The sequence below is a fragment of the Clarias gariepinus genome, chromosome 5 (assembly GCF_024256425.1).
Source record: "Clarias gariepinus isolate MV-2021 ecotype Netherlands chromosome 5, CGAR_prim_01v2, whole genome shotgun sequence".
In the NCBI taxonomy this organism is placed as follows: domain Eukaryota; kingdom Metazoa; phylum Chordata; class Actinopteri; order Siluriformes; family Clariidae; genus Clarias; species Clarias gariepinus.
The window spans coordinates 18,647,630-18,668,508 of NC_071104.1; the positions used below are offsets into that span (position 1 = coordinate 18,647,630).

At 35.1% G+C, this 20,879-nt stretch overlaps 1 protein-coding gene across 2 annotated transcripts; it reads left to right on the forward strand.

Moving 5' to 3' along the window:
• Window positions 1–4,376: 4,376 nt before the first annotated feature.
• On the forward strand, window positions 4,377–20,266 carry LOC128524249 (cholecystokinin receptor). 2 transcript variants are annotated; one of them, XM_053496728.1, is made up of 5 exons: window positions 4,377–4,761; window positions 15,087–15,335; window positions 16,101–16,362; window positions 17,865–17,992; window positions 18,466–20,266. In XM_053496728.1, the coding sequence occupies exons 1-5, from the start codon at window positions 4,611–4,613 to the stop codon at window positions 18,993–18,995; spliced, it is 1,320 nt and encodes a 439-aa protein (XP_053352703.1). In that variant the 5' UTR covers window positions 4,377–4,610; the 3' UTR covers window positions 18,996–20,266. The 2 variants fall into 2 exon arrangements, with proteins under 2 accessions (XP_053352703.1, XP_053352704.1); XM_053496729.1 differs by lacking the exon at window positions 15,087–15,335.
• Window positions 20,267–20,879: the final 613 nt, after the last annotated feature.

The following is a 20,879-nucleotide window of genomic DNA, read 5'->3' on the forward strand; positions in this document are numbered from 1 at the left end:
GTGTGGTTTAACAAAAAAAAATTCTTTTCTCACATTTCTCTAAAGTGGACAAGTACAGGGACTGAAAATGAGAGTCAAAAGCTTGCCAAAAACCAGAGCCAAAAAAGTCTTTCAGAAAGCCTGGAAAACTATTCCTTAAGACTACATTAAAAATATTAGAAGATCTGTCACTTTGGAAGATTAGACTTTTCTATGATATGAAAAAAATGAGGGTTGGCTCAAGACTTACTGTACAGTATGTCTGCACAGCACTGTACTGTATTATAAGCTCTCCTTTCCCGTATTATAAAGTAGAAGTTACATGTTAATTCAACCACATCAAATTTTAAGCCGGTCTTTTGTCTTTTTAAAATATGTTACTTATTTAACACATTGACTCCTAATGGTGACATCAAGCTGAGGCAAATTTAATTAATGTGTGAAAGAGAGAGGGAGAGAGAGAGAGGACATTTTATTTTAATAATTGGAATAATTGGAACTTTAAATGTAATTAATGATTTTCAAGCTTTAAACACACACACACACACACACACACACACACACACACACACACACACACACACACACACACATTCAAACAATAACCAAAGTTGTACCTGTTTACAGCAGGATGCATGGATGTGTATGGTTTTAAGCTGACAAGTTTATAAATTTTATTCTGTGCTCTTGCATGGATTTTCTATATTTCATAGCATATACAGCAAAATAAATATGGAAATATGTTATTTATTTCAACCAGAATGGTGGCACGGTTTACATGTTTCGTCCTGTGTTTGATGGGTTTCTTCCGGGTTTCCTCCCACAGTCCAAAGACATGCAGATTTGGCAGAACTGGTGTTCTCAAATTGCCTATAGTGTGTGAATGAGCGTGTGAGTGTGTGCATGTGTGTATGCCCTGCAATGGACTGGCACGCCATCCAGGGTGTACCCCATCTTGTACCCTAAGTTTTCTGGAATATGACCCCCTGTGACCCTCTATAAGAATAAAAAAGTATAGAAGGTGTGTGATCTTAACCAATATAAGAAAGTTGTACCATCCTGAAAAAAGGCTACATATCAGGAGATATCAGGCAAGATGAGGATACCTCAATATGTTTCTCAAGTGTTTAGTTGAAGAGGACTGCATTTTTTTAATGATCTGTATTTTTACAATGAGATAAAAAAAAATCACCTGGCCGAGGCTGATACTGTAGATACTAAACTTCTCTAAACCACAGTCCATTGATTTTTCAATTTATGAGACATTTTACCCAAGGAGACCTTTGACTAAGACAATATACAGTTTAAATATACAGTTAAGCATCTGTGTAATTTAAATGTTATTGCTCAGTCTGACAGTCCTAGTGATTAACTCCAAACCTTCACCACTGAGACTCCATTGCATCATATAACCCATCTGCTGCCCACTAATCACTGTTTTGCTCCAAACTGTGCACCATTATTGTCTTTGTACTACACAGGAAACCTCTTTATTCTTGTACCAACCCTTTTTAAAGCCACTGTGGCATTTTCGTGAATCAAAACCCTGGCACCAACCCTTCCTCACCACACACAAGCCTCTGTTCTCTAATGTATAAAAGGAATCACAACTATGTTGTTTGGTTCTTTTTCTGCCATTAGTTACTTTCTGTTATCCAGAGCATATAAGACATGTAAACAAGAAATCACATACAGGTTAGAAGAAAGTAATGGTTCTTCTGAAAACAATCTTTTAAAATTGAACACTAGATGGCAGCGCATTTGCACCATGTTTAATAAGGCATTCACTGCATTTGGAAGAATTTAGAACTGATTATGGAACTGAAAACAAAGGGTTGTAATGTGGTAGTGCAGTAGCATTGTGAAATTTACTGTACAGAAGTGTACAAACGTTTTAAGAATGACACAAATATTAGTTTTCACTAGTTTGCTGCTAAACTGCTTTTAGATCTTTGTTTCAGTTGTTTCTGTGATGTACTGAAATATAATTACAAGCACTTCATACGTTTCAAAGGCTTTTATCGACAATTACATGACATTTATGCAACGAGTCAGTATTTGCAGTGTTTGCCCTTCTTTTTCAGGACCTCTGCAATTCGAATGGACATGCTCTTAATCAACTTCTGGGCCAAATCCTGACTGATAGCAACCCATTCTTTCATAATCACTTCTTGGAGTTTGTCAGAATTAGTGGATTAACCACAGGTTCTCAATGGGATTAAGATCTGGGGAGTTTCCAGGCCATGGACCCAAAATTTCAACGTTTTGGTCCCCGATCCACTTAGTTATCACTTTTGCCTTATGACACGGTGCTTCATCGTGCTGGAAAATGCATTGTTCTTTACCAAACCAATTTTGTTGGATTGTTGGAAGAAGTTGCTGTTGGAGGGTGTTTTGGTACCATTCTTTATTCATGGCTGTGTTTTTCGGCAAAATTCTCTGCCCTTCTTGACACCAGGCCATCTTCCAAAAGTCTTCGCGTTACTGTGCGTGCAGATGCGCTCACAACTGCTTGCTGCCATTCCTGAGCAAGCTCTGCACTGGTGGCACTCCTATCTTGCAGCTGAATTCTCTTTAGAAGACGATCCTGGCGCTTGCTGGACTTTCTTAGATGCCCTGAAGCCTTCTTAACAAGAATTAAACCTCGTTCCTTGAAGTTCTTGATAGCCACGATATCCTTGCCTGTGAAGCCATTTTTATGCAACGCAATGATGGCTGCACACGTTTCTTTGCAGGTCACCATGGTTAACAATGGAAGAACAATGATTTCAAGCATCACCCTCCTTTTAACATGTCAAGTCTGCCATTCTAACCCAATTAGCCTGACATAATGATCTCCAGCCTTGTGCTTGTCAACATTCTTACCTGAGTTAACAAGACGATTACTGAAATAATCTCAGCAGGTCCTTTAATGACAGCAATGAAATGCAGTGGAAAGGTTTTTTGGGATTAAGTTAATTTTCATGGCAAAGAAGGACTATGCAATTCATTTGATCACTCTTTATAACATTCTGGAGTATATGCAAATTGCTATTATTAAAACTTAAGCAGCAACTTTTCCAATTTTCAATATTTATGTAATTTTCAAAACTTTTGGCCACGACTGTAGTGTTGTAGCCTTGTGTGACATCTGTATCAATGCAACAAAAGCACTGCAATCTGACGCTTTACAAAAGGTACATAATTATTAACATGCAACACATGTCACGTTACATGTGTTAACGGCATATAGCTAAGTGTATGGTCTAATATCTGTATTTATTGCCTTTCTGTCACTGTCTGTCATAATGATAGGAGTGAAAATATGTTTATAATAAATACTACTACTACTACTACTACTACTACTACTACTAATAATAATAATAATAATAAATCAAATTAAGATGGCAACTATGAAAGACAATCACTTAATTGTTCATGCAGTTTTAGATAATTGAGGTCTTTTTCCACTTCAGGGCATTATCTATTCTGTAGTTACTGCATGTACTCACTGCCTAGCCATGTTACACAATATTTACTACATATACACCATATTGCCAGGAGTATTCATTTGCCTGTCTTTCAACATGACTGCGCACCAGTGCACAAAGCAGGGTACATAAAGACATGTATGAATGAGTTTGGTGTGGAAGAACTTGACTGGTAAATTGACCTGATAGAACACCATTGGGATGCATTAGAGCACTGTCTGACCTCACAAATGCACTTCTGGAAAAATAGTAAAAAAAAATCCCATAAACACACTCCTAAACCTTATGGAAAGCTTTCCCAGAAGAGTTTAGGCTGTTATAGCTGCAAAGGGTGAGCCAGCATCATATTAGGTTCATATGCATGTAAAAGCAGGTAAGTAAATACTTTTGGCAACATTGTGTATACAGTATGCATACCTACCTGATGCTTTTGAAATAAAATTTGCTAATAAGTTTTTGTATGTGCCAAAATGTCCATGTGACTGATATACAGTACAGAGTGGCCCAAAGAATCATTATTCAAACATGCAATTACTGGATTTTGGAGCAGCTTCTATATGTGAAGAATCCCGCTTGATCTTCTATTGTTTGTCACTTTGGTTCTGAAAAAAAAAAGAAAAAAAAGAAAGAAAATCACATTTAATGTAAGGAAAAATGGTCATCGATTGAGACTTTTGGTTTCCTTGTGTTTTGTTTCTGCATCATGAATGGATTCTTATTTTTTTTCCTCAAAATGCACCTGAAGCTGTTCTACTTACATATCCTTAAGTCGGTTCGCTCTTTATCCAATCACATCGCGGAATGCAAACGTGAACACTAATTTTGTACCGTTTGACCCAGCAGAGTCAGTAAGTCTCGCTCTCTCGTCTCTCCTCTTTAAGCGCGTAAACAGATGCCACACTGCGGCTTATTGTAACCACATCCACATCTGCTGTGCACTACAGAGAATCCTACAGCAGCACAGGGCACTAGACAATCAGCATAACTGAAAAAGTTAGTGAATAAAAATATCAGATAGACAGTAGTTTATATCATGCATTTATAATAATTGACTTTGTGGAGCAGTAATAAGAGGCATTTTAAAGGAATTTAAAAGCAAAGTTTTTTTTAAATACACGACAACCATTTTAGAAATATATTTCCTTATATAAAAAAGTTGACATGGAATTAGAAAACCTGACGGAGCTGCTGGAGTGTTTGAGCTCCGTGAACAGCACTTTTCTCAATGGGAGTCTGGAGCTGAGCGACACTAACGGCACGTGCGGAGGAGAAGAGCACTTTATTCCCAAAGAGCGGGCTGCGCGAGCGAAAGGTAAGCACAGAGATAGACCACACACAGCCTATAATCCACATTCCCTCAGATTTCTATATAATAAACAGGAAAAGAAAAACGTTTTCTATTGTCTTGGGACACAAGCTTTCATACGAGTTTCTCTTACAAGCACAGGCAAAGCATTTTAAATTATTCACAAGCTTCTAAGCTTTATGAAGGTCATGTCCTAGTATATTTGGCTGCTATTGTGGAAAATGGAAGATGATCATATCATATGAAAAACAGACTAAAACCGACACATTTCTTCATGCCTGGAGGAATTTCCTCAAGCAAGCATTTCGGAATTGAAAAACAGAACAACACAAATCAAAACAAAACCAAGACCATCAGAGTGGCAAATTCTATATCTGAATTAGAAATTGATGATATCTTGAAAATTAATTTAGCAAATGTGATATGTTTCCATGGCACTGATGCAGATCAGTCTAATCCCTGGATTAAATCTTACAGTATAATTAACTGTCAATTAAAAATAATGTGCCTACAGTTATTCAGTATCCAATAAAAATATTTTGGTATCTTTGAAATATTTATTTATTTATTTATTTACTTCAGTATGAATGCTTATCTCTGCTCTTGTCATATTATGTTAAATATTCCCCTCCTCTCTTGCTGTCTTCTGAATTTTTTATATATTTATACAACTATATTTGGATTGCTTGAGGGTAGTGAAGAGGCTATTCAGTAATGGTCCAGTTATCCACTTAGATTCACACACAACCACTTAGACAGACACACACACTGGATTATCAATCCAGTAGATAAAGCAATTGATCTAATCCTTAGGTCACACTCATGATTAATGAAATTCCACTGATTCTATACATAAATTGAGATATTGAGATTCCAAGAGGCAGGTAATAATAGCGAGAAAGATACATCCATCATTATTATGAAAACCAGTAGGCCAGTGCAATCATTTTCTTGTCACCTTGAGGTGGAGATCTTTAAATTGATGCTTTCATTTCCAAACAGCACAATTTTGCCACCAAAGTAAACGTACTTTAAGATGTATAAACTTTTCTCAAAATACAATAATTTAGAAAGTCATGGTGCCCTGTGATGGGTATATTCCATGTACCCCATTCCAGGGTATATTCCCACATCAGTGCCCAGTATGTCCAGGAGGGAATCTAAATTCCTTGCGACCCAGACCAAGACAAAGCACTAACAGTATAAGTAAATGAATAACTGCAAAAAAAGTAATTTTCCATTAATTAATTTCCATTTATCAATATATTTAACAATTTACTGTAAAATGTATACAATTTATAATATAATATAATATAATATAATATAATATAATATAATATAATATAATATAATATAATATAATATGTATGCAATAATAATGTGTATTCTCTTCCTCAGGGACATACATATTATCTTTTTGACAATTAACTAATGGGAAAGTATCTAGATTTCCTGATAAATAAACGAATAAATATTTACAGTATACAGCATATACAGTAACTGATACATTAACAGTTAATTAAAAATGATTGCAAATAATGCAGAATGAATGACAGTAGATTTGAAATACATCAACATAGGCCATAGGCATAAATAACACTTAAATAACAGATCAGATTAAGAGCTCTTCTTGAAATTATTTAAGGTTATGTAGGAGAGTGGGCTTCATACATATAGTCACTACATGCAATTTTCCAGTTTCACAGTATATAAATGCAAACAAAAATCTTAAGAATTTGTAATAATAAAAAGATACACTGCCCAGACAGAAAAACACCAACTGGACTTAACTAAGCAAACAGCAACATGATAATTACTGCAATGATTAATATGTTTCAACTGGCAACAAGTCCTTCAGTCCTAACTGATGCAGTGAGTAGCTTATCATTTAAACAGCCATATCAGACGACATATACTGTGGTCGTGGCAAAAATGGGTTAGAAGTGTTAAATTATTGGCCTGTACATAACTTTCACACATGGATTGAACACCAAAGCAATCTTTCTCCTTACTCTGTTTCATCTTTCATTTTGGGATGTACTGGAGAAGGCTTTGTGCAGAGGTGTGACTACCTCATCATCAATACAAGATATTGGAGAGAAATTAATTTGACTCTGGACTGTAATTTTTCTTTGGCTGGGCAGTATATATGTTTACAAAGTAAAGTTGGTAGGCCAAAGATATTCAGACATCATATACTGTATAGCTTACATAATATAATTAAGTTCTAGACATATTGTAAATACTTAGAGTTCCTTAAAAAACAATAACCCACACACCATCTCACACCTCTATGTTTTTTTTCTTAACACTGCATGAAAAAAGTTTATGCTTTTACAGTACAACATTTAGACAAATTATACTCTGGTCTGGAGGTGGGAGCATTATGAGATGGGGCTGCTTCTCTGCAGTACTGGAGCATTACACATCATTGAAAGAAACATGAATGGGGCAATGTACCAGAACATTCAAAATTAGAATAGAATTAAATTTTAGCCATGAAACTTAATCTGGGGAGAAGATTGATGTTTCAACAAGCCGGCGACCCCAAACATACATCCAACATAACTCAATAAGGCCTTGCAGGGTCCAGCCAGTCTCCTGATTGAATCATATCGAACATTTAAGGAGGATTTTAAAGTCATGATTCCATCAGAGGAACGCTTAAAACTTTAGGAAACTAAAAATATGGTACCAAGAGTAATGGGCAAAATTTTTTTTTTGGTTGCCATGTATAAGTACCTACATGTACAACAGCAACAATGTTGGATTTTGTGTTGTATATATTTTTCAAAAGACTTCATGTATTTGATAAAACATAGGTATTGTAAGTACTTTAAACAATAAAATTGGTGGATGAATTGTTTTAGGTGTTAATTTTAGCCAAGGAAAATATTCATTGTATCATAACGGTAAATGAGACATTGATTTAAAAATAAACAGTCTAGTACATTGCTGAAGTGTCTTAAAACTGACAACAATCAATGTGGAGCTTTGCTACAGTAAGAAGCATAGACGGTTCGCAGAATTAGAGATAAAGTGAAATAGGCGAAGGACATTGAGGAAAAATAAATGGGTGCAGTTAAGCTTGATGTTTAAATGGCCTGGATATAATGCAGTAATGGAGAAGTGTGTATCCGGGTACTTATGGTTCAATAAGAAAATCCTCTATGGGTACTTTCAAAAAGCAGGTAACTGCATGAAACCAGCTTCTACATTTTCCATTATATCTGGAAGTCAAATAATGACATTTCTCTCGATGGAATAGAACAAAATGCACTAGAAGCATCTTTAAAAAGGCAGGTCAGGAATTTTCTGATTAGTTGCCAGCAGGGCCGGAGTGGGACTTATTTTCAGCCCTGGAGTTCCATGCCTCAGACCGGCCCACTTTAGATCACAACCTATTATTATTAAAATCATGTAATTTTAAGCTTACATGTTAAGTCTACAATAGTGCAAATTGTTCTGTAAAGCCTTGTAATTCAGTGTATATTTCTAAAACATTTCCAATTCACAACTTTTGTTTGGGCATAGTAAGTGGTTATACTGGAACTAATGCTTGCTTGTTCACACATCCTGTTACAGCAGCTCACCTCTTTCTTCCATACTGACAGAAGCAACACTCTCATCACGACTGGCTCTGATTCTGACACCAAATCATATTATGACAATGGTCATGATTCTCAGCACAAATCTCTCCCTTTTACAAAGTTTTCTGATCAATTTAGGTCAGTTTCGTTAATGTAGTGCTGAATCATCTAGCATTTCAGGGCACATTTCACATATGGCAGGTCTACACCATACACCATATATATATTATAATAATTCTAATAATATTCAGTTATTCACTCAGTGCGTAGCCTATTCCCACCTTTCCACTCTGGATTTGCAGGCTCATGGCTGGTGCATGGTGCTGGATCTAGCTTCTGAGGAGCTAAAAGACCAAGTTTCCCTGTTATGTGGCGTCACATTATAGGCCACTATCGTTTAAATGGTATAACGTTTTGTTATATGCCACAACAACACACAATTCATTGACTTTATAATTATAATTATTTGTAAAACTAAGAAATAAAAGAATACTCTGGAATTAAGTAATGTGTGTGTGGGGGGGGGGGGGGGGGGGTGGGCAGTGATGTGTCTGCTACACTAGATGGACCCACATAGAAAACTTTCACGGCATCAAAACACACGTAGAAACGGCTTTATCTGTCATTAAGAAACGGCTAATGTTATTTTCCTCCTGGATCTGTAAGCTAACTCACTTGCTAACGTTAGCTGTCAGTTAAACTCCTCTACAATAAATTCATCACTGGACGTATCAGCAGAAAACCTGACAACCCAGCGGCTGGAAATATTTTTTGTATTATTGTAACTTCAACCTAAACACACAGATGCCGCCGCTATCGTGTTCATATACCATATCCAACCTTTAAGTTGAACTGTGGTTTGGAGTTAAAGTTCAACATCTTCCCTTACCCGTTTCATCGTCCTCATGTGGTGCTAGAAACTGCGAGCTCGTTTTAGTAAAAAAGGTGCCAATTTTGGCACATTTAGCTGCGTCTGTTTCCAGAGCTTTCCTCTTTTTAATTCTTGCCTTCTCCGCGCCACCTTTGCTCTTTCTACTTTCCATCTTTCAACAGCTGATCCGGCCAGGAGAACTCTGCTGCGCTGACCTGGCGCTGACCCAGTGCACCGACGCGTTACGTCAGGGTGCGTCTGCCAATAATACAGGCATTTTTTATTTTTTTTTTTATAAACAAAAGAGCCACCATTGGAGGCGGCACAGGGACAGCGGTAGCAGCGTATGATCAACCTAATGCCATGACTGAGCAATGGGCTGGCCCACGAAAAAAAATTTATAAAAAAAAAAAAAAAAAGAAGAAGAAGAAAAAAATTAGACACCGGCCCTTGCGGCCCAAACATCAGACCGGCCCACCGGGAATTGTCCCGGTCCTCCCGATTAGCCACTCCGGGCCTGGTTGCCAGGGTGATTGGTTTTTTAGCTTATATATTTGAACCCACAATGTTATACAAGCACTATTTAGTATGATATGTTTTATAACCACAAATCAAAGGTGTACAGTTGGATAGGATGTTTTTGTATGTTGAAGCATTAAAATTTCCCTTTACTGAAGGTCTCAAAAATGTTGCAGCACGACAATGTCTTTTTTCTAAATAGAGATCCTTAAAGACATGCAGTGTCAAGGCCGGTATGTGGCCCGTTTAGAGCCTTGACTTCAACCCCTTCAACACCAATAGGATAAACTGGAATACTGACTGTGGCCCAAGCCTCTTAGCCTGACATCAGTGTATGACCTCAATAAATGCTCGGCAAATCCCCACAGTCCTGATCCAGAATCTAGTGAAAAGATTTGGCAGAAGAGTGGAGATTATTATAACAGCAAAGGGTTATATTAAAAGCTGAAGATTTACGAGAATGGCCTTAAAAATCCTAACATGAGTTTGGAACACTGAGGACAATGGACGGATGGCTAAGGACTCACACATTCCTAATTACATTATCACTACACTATTTTCCCAGCAGAATGAAGTATTTGTTCCAAATAATGCCATTTCTGATATGTTACCTCAATTCTTTTAAATCAAGGGACTGTAAGCACATTTGTTTCTGTGACTTAATATTTTTGAGGCACAGTCAGTATAAATATCTTCAAGACAATTGTATTTGTTATTACTGTTCACTGTGAATGTTACTTGTCCGAACAGAACCTGACTGAACCAAGTAGAGACAAATGTATTTTGCTTCATTTTTACATGGACATACTTGATTACATGCTGCCGTCTCAATTTTGCCTGGCCATGCAATAATCACATTATAAATCATTGTGTTAGTTGCTTATATGTGATCAAAAGCCATGTGGATTTCATATTTAAGCTTTTGTCAGAAATGGTTTACTGTTATTTTAATTGGCAAACCACACTTATAGTAGGTCTTTATGAACTCTTATAGGCTCTTTGTTTTCTCCCTGGTTGCATTGTGCATTGTTTATATTATGTTTATATTATGAGAATGCACTTCATGCATCTCTTTTTAAACACAAGCAGATCCTTTCAATAGTCAGTATAAGGAATCAGTTTTCATAAATGTCAAAAATAATAAATTGAGCCTACAATCAGCAGAAAGATGCATGCCTACATTTATTATTATTGTTATTATTATTATTTATTTATTTATTTTTTACAAAATAAAGAAATGTTACAAAAAGTCTGGAGCATTTGAAAAATTTAAAATTTTAACATATTTATTAGCACTTCTCCCATGAAACACCATCATCAGCCTTCAGTACCAAACTATTTTGGTCCAAAAGTGGTTGATTCTGACATAGTTTGGAGTATGGGAGTGAATATGGGAGTGAATAGAAGAAAATTAATAACCTTAAAAATACATCCAAATCAGCAGTCAGAAATTATTGACCACTTCCTTGTCCAGAAGAACTCTAGACAGCAGAATGCACTAAATGAACTAATGATTAATGTGTTAACATGTTAACATAAAAGGTTACAGCGTAACACACTTGGAGCAATTTGCCCCCTCCGCTTACATGAGCTCACAGACAGTCAAGACTGGCTCGTTTCATCACGATTTATGTTTCACTCAACCCTGATAGCGCCTCGCCAGACTGCTCTCTAGACTCCCAGCTAAGGATGGCTGGGGCATCACCCGGGAATAGGATTCGCGATCTCCAGAGGATTTGCTGAACACACTTCTGTCGCGCCACTCGGGAGCCCTACTTGCACTGATAAACTCTAAATACAATTATATAATTATAATTATTTGTTTAACTAATTATAAATGTTAACCTCAGGAACCTAAGTCAAGCATTATGTGAATGAGCAAGCTGATAATCTAGATCTATCTGTCTATTTATCACAGTGTTATAAGAAAAAACGTATCAGAAAACAAGCCTGTTTAGGAAATCTATAATGCACATATGAATGCTACTATTTGTAAACAAAAGTTCTTTTCATTCAAGGTTAAATATTCATATGTTTTATTCTGCTTTACAAACGTAGGCAAGTACTCATGTCAGCTTAAAAATTAACTGGTAAGAACTGAAAAAATATATACTTCAAATATATTTGTAATTTCAGGATTTACCATAATTTATTATAAATAAATATCATAATAATAATTCTAGCCACTGATGTCAAAAATTTGAGGTAAACTTTTTGTAAAAGTTCACTTAAATAACATTATTTCTTGATTTATTTTTCCAAAACAGGCTATGCAATTTTGTATTAGTCATGAGTAATATTAGTAAATTAAGGTTATATAGTAGATTTATTTATTATATATACCTGTAATATATTATTCTTTTTTTCCTTTACAAAAATATTTTGTAATATATAGCCAACATTTGTGTACTTTATTATATAATCCTCATAAATTAGAAAAGGTCTGTTTTAGCCTGATGTTGCCGAGTTGGTGATATTGTGACTGAGTATTAAGATAAACTATAGAGGAGAGAAGCCAGATGGCAAACGTGTAAGAGTTGGCAAATTAGAAATTACGTTCCATATTACTGTTATTAACTGAAAGTGGCAATATGGGCTTTTCTGGTAAATGTTTTCAAAACAAACAATCCGCTCTGATTCCAAGATCGCAACGCTAGTATATCTTCAGAGAGCCTTTCAACACTGCAACTAACTAGTGCTGATTATGACAACACTATATTTCATTCTTTCCTTATATCTGTGATTTCATGATAATAAAGGTTGATGGAAATTTCCATATGCTTCTTTTAGGACTGAAAGCCTGGTCACATAAACAGAATTGCTGAAAGAATTTGAGCAGAAATAGATATATTTAGATTATACGATTTTGTATATAGGGAGGTTAGACTTCAGCCTCTATTAATTATGCTGCAAATACATTAAATGTACACCCAAAAATATTTACACCCAAAGTTACACAGTTATTTAAATCCATAAACAAATAAATAATTGTATTTTTAATATTTTTAAAAATAATTATAAATAAATATTTAGCCATTGTTTCTTACTATAGTTATACACAATGGCACAATAACAAACGAACAATTTCTACAACAGTAATTTACTTTGCCTTTAATGTAGCGTGCGCATTTTAAAAGAAATATCTCATCTTTCTTCTTTACTAAGACGGCAGTATCTGATAATCTGCTACAGCCTGCATCACAACATCAAAGGCTTCTCTTGTGTCTGGGAAATGTGACCCAGACTGTGAAAACCAGCTAAAGGCTTTTTTTGTGATTAAGTGTTTTCTTCATAGAAATATTCTACATATGATTTATGTAAAAACAGTGAATCATACACACACAAAAAATTTAAAATAAATAAAAACTTTTAGCTTGGTTTTAGCAGACTCAACACAATAATCTAGAATAGGATAAGAGCAAATGATCTCACAGAAAGTCATTGTTATATGTACATGTTTTTAAATACGAGTACAACAAATTAAAGACAAATATACTTACAGTAAGTCCCTAGATATGTGTTTGTTCTTAAATAATTTTCATTCATTTATTGATAATGAGATGACTTTTAAGACATCTCTTGTACCCTCCAAACATCCTGTCTGCTAGTGATGTGCAAGGATGTTTATACTGGGGGTAAATGCACATTTCAACTTGTATCACAGTTGGATTTGATGTTGGATTTTACTTTATCAGGCATGATCGTACATGTTATACATTACATACTTTACATTATCTTACATGTTATTAATGAGTGACTGAAATCACTTAAAATTATGTCTCTTTACCTAGATCCTTGCATATGGTACATGTGCATACAAGTTTCTCAAATAGTGCAGCCAAGCATATAAAGGGAAGTAAAATGCCCAGGCACTGGTCGCAGAATGATTCATTTCAAAGCAGATGCATCCACATATTACAGTTAAACATGTCCTGGATTAATTGCAATCACTCAGAACACAGTTGCTCATATCCCATAATCCTCCCCATATAAACTGATTAACACAGCCTTCTGCAGTTACATATGCGACCTAATGTGTGAAAACCCAGCAAAAGTATCTGATTTATTATTTATTTATACATAAAACTATTCTACAAATTAATTTCTGTAGAAAAGAGTGAATCACACAAACAAAAAAAGGGACTTTTGCTGGGTTTTTATAGACTGGGTCAAATGTCTGTAAGAAATATCACTATAAATAAGGTTGTCATCCACTATTTATAGTTACAAAGTGTTATGAATTTATACAAAAACTTAATTAAAATATTATATAGCATTGTAATAATGATTACTGTATAATTACAAGCTTAATGTTTTAGTCCGAATGTAAGGGTTGCACCTCACAATATTTGTATCAACGCCATCAACACCTATTATATAATGAATAATTAATCAATAAAAGTTTCAAAACTATTGGCAAATACTAGATTTAATCCCTTTCATCTAATTCCTTAACCAGCAATCACTTGTATTTAAATTACAAATATTTTAGGTCAATGTCTTATGTTAATCTCACTCCAGGACTTTTTTTTGTCTTTATTGATTTTAAAATATTTATTCTCAACTAAAACCTAATTTCCAGTATCTTGAATTTTGGTATCTTGCCTTAGTTGTGATTTAAAGTCCTGGCTCCTCCCAGAGCCACTAATTAGAGGCTGCTTTTTATCATGCATCAAGGCTAATTACCCAGGGATTTACAGCTGGAAAGGGAGTGAATGATTATGGCACTTGCTACGATGCACAAACTCCTGCACTATAAAGCTGGCAATAACATATTTAGGTTACACCATATGTTATAATAGTAAGACAACCTACTTATTCACACAGTTTATAATAGGAAAAGCAATGTAAAATAAAATTATTATGAGCATCAAAAAATCAGTTTTTCAATTAAAATAAGTAACATAAATTGATACATTAATCAGCCATATTCTTGGTATTTGTCTCCCGTATTAGGTTTGGGTCAAAATGACTGACATGTCAAACAGAAATGGCCTAGAATGACCTAGAAATAGAAAGGGGTATCATGACTCAATTTTAAATTGTGTAAGTGCTTCTATCCTATATGACGCAAGAAAAAGATTTGATAGGATGTATTTGATAACATAAGGCTTTTTCTTGACTGAACACTGTGTCTGAGAGCTGAGAGCTTCTGGTTTTAACCTAAATAGGATTTTTTTCAGGAAGTAGAAAGTTTTACAGGATTATGATAATAGGAAAAAACTATTAAACAGATATAAAAATAGGGCCTTCGTTGTTATAAAACATGACCTTTTTTGGTTACCGCTATATTAGAAAATCTGGATCCCAAACAATTTGCCCACTCATTATTGTTATCTCATCTATTTCAGAAATGGATTCAGTGCGAATACTGCTCTATTCCCTGATATTTTTCTTCAGTATCTTTGGCAACCTGCTCATCATTGTGGTTTTAGTGGTAAATAAGCGAATGCGGACGGTCACCAACTCCTTTCTCCTCTCGCTGGCTGTCAGTGATTTGATGATGGCTGTATTTTGCATGCCCTTCACCTTCATCCCAAATCTGTTGGAGGACTTCATCTTTGGAGCTGCCATGTGCAAGATTGTGGCCTATCTCATGGGTAGGCATTTATCTTATTCTAGCCACTAAATCAAAGTTTATTTTTTGTTTTTATTGTAATTCATAAGCAGTAAGAAGAAGGTCCATCTGATAATTATATATTCATGTTGTATGAATGCAACATCCTCACATATCAAAAGTGCTAATTTCACAGCATGCATGCCACTATGCGGAGAATCTCATTACATTACTGCATTCCTTTGATAATTATAAAAATAATGAATAAGGGATCATTAGGTTCTTTGTCCAGTGTCTTTGTATGCTCTGAGATAGGCAAAGAAACATAGACAATGCACTCTCTCTCTCTCTCTCTCTCTCTCTCTCACTACACAGTTTATTTTTTAGGAATAGGACAGGATAAGAAATAATGTGGTCTGTTATAAGAGTAGATCAGAGTAAAATCCTTAAGTGAAAATGTTTAGTAAATCTGAGCATTTTTTTTAAATAATTAAAAAAAAATACTTATACATGTGAAATGTCTGTCTTAGTGACTTGTCTCTTTCAATTCCTCAACTTAATTAGCTCATTAAATTCTAAATTAATTCTAACTGCTTATAAAATACTAAATTGAATGAGAACCTTGAATTAATTAGTCTTATTTGGCCCTCATTTGATATTAACCTACACACAATATGAGGTGGCAGTAAGATCCTGTAATATGTAAGTCATCAGTGAAAGAAGTATTTAAACAACCGATTGACCGCAAATCCATGCAAATTATGTGCTTTCTGTTTAAAATGTCATTCTGCATTGTTGTCTCTTACAGGAATTTCCGTTAGCATATCCACCTTCAGTCTTGTGGCCATAGCAATTGAGAGATACAGTGCTATCTGTAATCCTCTGAAGTCCCGGGCCTGGCAGACCCGTTCCCATGCATACAGGGTTATTGCTATGACTTGGGTTCTGTCTTTCCTCATCATGACCCCATACCCAATCTTCTCCTCACTTGTTAGCTACTCCAAACCCAACAACATCACCATCCATATGTGCCGCCACGATTGGCCCAAGGACCAGATGAAGCAGGCTTGGTGAGTCTTCGCAATGTTTAGCGTGTAATTAAAACAAATTATGCATTTAATGGGCTGATAAGATGATTAGAGTTGACCATGAATTTTGCAGCATAGTATGAATTAAGAATGGATTCAGTAAGAATTAATATGAAATATCAAATAGGAGAGAGAATGGCAATAACACCAGTTTTGCCATTTATGAATTACATAATTTTTTACTTTTAAGGAAGAAAAGAATATATTAGTCAAGATTAATCTTAAGCAATTTTTATAACTTTATTAAGAATTTAAGTTCAACAACTTATGAACTGTCCTATTTTCTATATTTTTACTAATACTATATATTTTTTGAGCTTGAAACACAAGTTATATTCAAGTTTTACTGTCATATGCACAATAAAGAAACATGTTCCCCCCGGTACAATGAAAATTTTCCTTTGCTGTCCCCTTGATGAATACTGCTAAAAAAGTAGAAAACAAGCATAAATAGAATAAAATGATAAAAATAATTATGGGTATATAAAGAATGGGTATATAAAAAAGGAAATATATCAAACATAAAATAAAGACAGAATATAAAAATTATAAAAAGGAATTAAATGAATAAGAATATGAATAAAAACATACACTGGCTCATATTTTTAAGAATGTCATTCACCCAAAGCAAAGCCTTACATGGCTCTCAAATAGATACAAATTGTGTCTGCCAGTTAGTCATCAATCCATTTAACTATTTGTCTATCTGACTTATTATCCTATTTATCGGTTTATTAAAAATTTTAAACAGTATAAAAAGTGTACAACTACTTTGATAAGTAATTTTTATAAAACCTAGGAAAGTAAAGACTCACAGGAAGGGATCCGAGGCCATGCAGTGTGTTTCTGTATTTGATTCTTCAGCTCTCTGCATATGTTTTTAATAAGTTTAGGGCAGGAACCAAATGTTTTAGGGTTCTGTGAGTTTTATATGTGTGCCTCTGGACTGGAAATGGAATGGACAACTCTTGGCAGAAGATGATAGAGCTTTAGCATTTCGGCAAAGAGAGATTTGTGTCTAAAGTGTTCCAGGTCCTGACATATTGGCACATATACAGTATGAACACAGTGTCCAAGACCATGAACAAAACAACTTTTCACCCCAATAGTAGATTAGTATGTTTCCTGTATTATTATGTTACTTTTTTTGCACATGCAATTTCATATATGTAAATATTAAATATGTTAAAGATGAATGCAGAAGAAAAGGTTTTTTTTATCTTACTTTTCAATACCTTTCTTAAAGATGCTGAGATACCTGAGTATTTATTTTCTCTGAGGGACTTGGCAATCAGATGCTAAATTGAATGATAAAAATGTAACCCAAACTCAGATAAGTGTGCAAGAGAAATTACTTTTAATAGGCATTTGTTCATCTAAAGTTTCTAAAGAGAAAATTTCACCAGGCTACTACATGCAATTGGAAACACATTTCAGATTACACAGTGAAAGTTCAGCACTAATGGTTCCCTGTGATCTTCCAGGTGCATCTTGTTGCTGTTGATCCTTTTTGTCATACCTGGGGTTGTGATGATCATTGCTTATGGGCTCATCTCCCGGGAGCTATATTGTGGAATACAGTTTGAACTTAAGCAGAGGAAAGGACATAGTGGTGAGACCCTGTTCCTCCAGTTCAACCATCAAATATGTTTGATTTTTTTAATTAAACACTACCTTGAAGCATATAAACTTTGAAATGTGTTTTAAGTGCTGTTTAATCCTTTAGTGAATGTTGCATAATGTACTGTGCATATGTGATTTAGTTTTACATGAAACTAAATTTTAGTGGAACTGATCACATTTTTACAAATAATTTTTAAGACTTATTACATCACAATAGAAACATAATTTAACTGTTTTTAAACTGTGACCCCATTGCTGCTGTTTTGCCTCACATGAGATCAATTAAGCAATATCACACAAAAATGAGGGCTACTGCGATGATTATAGTACAGCTGTGATGCGGGCATAGGCATGGGGACAAAAGCCTTTTGGATAATATAATATTATTAGTGGTTACTAAGAACTTTGTGAATCTGGTATGTATGTTTTATTGACATGTTTTCACTATTTCACCTTTTCCAGCAATGAAGAATGGCACAACTGCCACCTTCTCATCAAGCACTGATCATAGTGATGGTTGCTACATTCAGGTATTAAAGCGACCCAACTCGATGGAGATGTCCATGCTCACGCTGGCCGCCGCTGGCCAGGTAGACCGTCCTCGCACCAACACCTCTGAGACTAAACTTATGGCCAAAAGGCGTGTGATCCGCATGCTGATCGTCATTGTAACCATGTTCTTCATCTGCTGGATGCCTTTGTATTCCGTTAATACCTGGAAGGCCTTCCATCCACCTTCTGCCCACAGGGCTCTCTCTGGAGCCCCAATCTCCTTCATTCACCTCCTGTCCTACACATCTGCCTGCATCAATCCCATCATCTACTGCTTCATGAACAAGCGCTTCCGCAAGGCTCTGCTAACCACATTCTCCTGCTGCTGCCGATCATGCCACCAACGGAACTTTAATGAGGGAGAAGATGATGTCACTGCTACTGGAGCATCAGTGTCTAAGTTTAACTATACCACCATCAGCACCATGGGACCATGTTAAACAAACAAAAAAAAAAAGGTAGCTTGATTTTCCTTAGGATAGACAGAGACAGTAATGGAGAAGGTACAGTGGATGATTTTGGACTTGGACTGATGGAGACCTCAGATTATTGAAAATGTTTCAAATGAATAGACCTAGGTTCAACTTTGCAGTGGTTAAGGATGTGCTGCTCTGTGACGATAATTCTGTAGTATTAACAGTAATATCAGCATGCTACGTCATCAGTTATTGTTGTTTTGTATTTTGTAATTGAATATACTATTAGATATGTATAGTTTGATTATTGCTACATATATTTTAGTGCACTTACAGTAATGTTGTTCTGGTTTTAGTTTTTTATGCATTCAGTGAGATAAATAACTGAATTAAAACAAAGTTAAACAGATGGGTAAAAAAATTAATAACTGAGTAAAGAAAGATAAAAAGTAAAGGTTCTTCTAGACAGGTGTACTGCATAGAAAAATTGAATGAGTTACCAACCTGCCATGCCTTTTGGCAAGTTTAAAAATGCTAACCAGATGGTCTTGATTTTGCATCAAGAAGGCAAAAGAAAAAAATCTGTGACCTTGAAGTTGGGGCTCAGAGAACAGTAACAAATCTTGATCAATTGTCTTAACAGCGACTGTAACATAGTGACATCTATGGAATAGACATTAATGTATACCGTATGTTGAAAATAAATGTGATTGCATATTACAGATACATGACATGAAATGTGACTTACTGCTACAATAAATACTATAAATGATTCAGTTGTCCAATAAATAAAAATATCACAGTGACCCTTTCATCTGTACAACTGGCATTTTTGCCAAGATACTAAAGAAAATCGTGATATCTTGATTTTCTGGTAATTTTCTTCATGCACCCACTGGTTGTGGGACCTTATACTGTGCATTTCTGGGTCGGGGTAATTGTATAATGATTTAAATGGTGATTTATGGCTGCTTTTGTGTGTTTGGTTTTTAATTCCAATGTTGCATATCTGTGCATTAAAAGTATTATTGCAAACCCTCCACCATAGCATATCTTGCAAAGAGCACAAAAAAGAAAAAAAAATGTAGGAGAAATTTATATGATAAGACACGTCATACTATTTCTCAACAGGGAGGTTAAAAAAGTGGCAACATATTTAGGGGATGCCAGAACAAGTTTGATTAAATACCATTGATTTTAGGTGTTCAGATTTTGATCACTGGGTAATGTATGTCCTCTTTTTTGTACATATAGCGTAAGTTAATTTGTTTTTCTCATACATAACACTGCATTTATTCATACAAGATCTTTTCAAGGACTGCATCCGACAATGTACTGATGAATAAAGTCATAACACAAGTCAAGTTTTGACTGTATTTTATACCACAGTGTCTAAAGTAATTAGGAGAAAAGAAAATGTACAGTGTACTTTACTATTGGGTCAAATGGATCATGGTTTCACAGAGGAGTGCTGTTTATTATCATCCTTTTCACTGTTTCACCCTTCATTCTCCACTCATCCTCTAGCTGTTTATTTTTTCGTTCAGGTAAACACTTCACTAATTACTAAGCATCTGCTGTTGGTGCCTGGTTTCTACTGAACAGTGGAAACATCAAACCACAAAGTTTCCTATGTCCCAAACTTTAATTGCAACCCATAAAAAAAAAAAAAAATCACGGCAAGAAATACATGTAAATGCAATTCACAGAGCCATGTTTTTACAATTTGCTCACTAACTTTCTATCTAGCCTGTAAAAGCATCCCTTAGATTAATTGGTTAAATGTTTTATTTCACAATTAAGTCACTCAATCTATTATATATTTTTATTTGTTACATTACATTTACATTTTTTATGTTAAATTACATAATTATTTACATTCTTCTTAGCTTTCATGTGTTCAGTCAT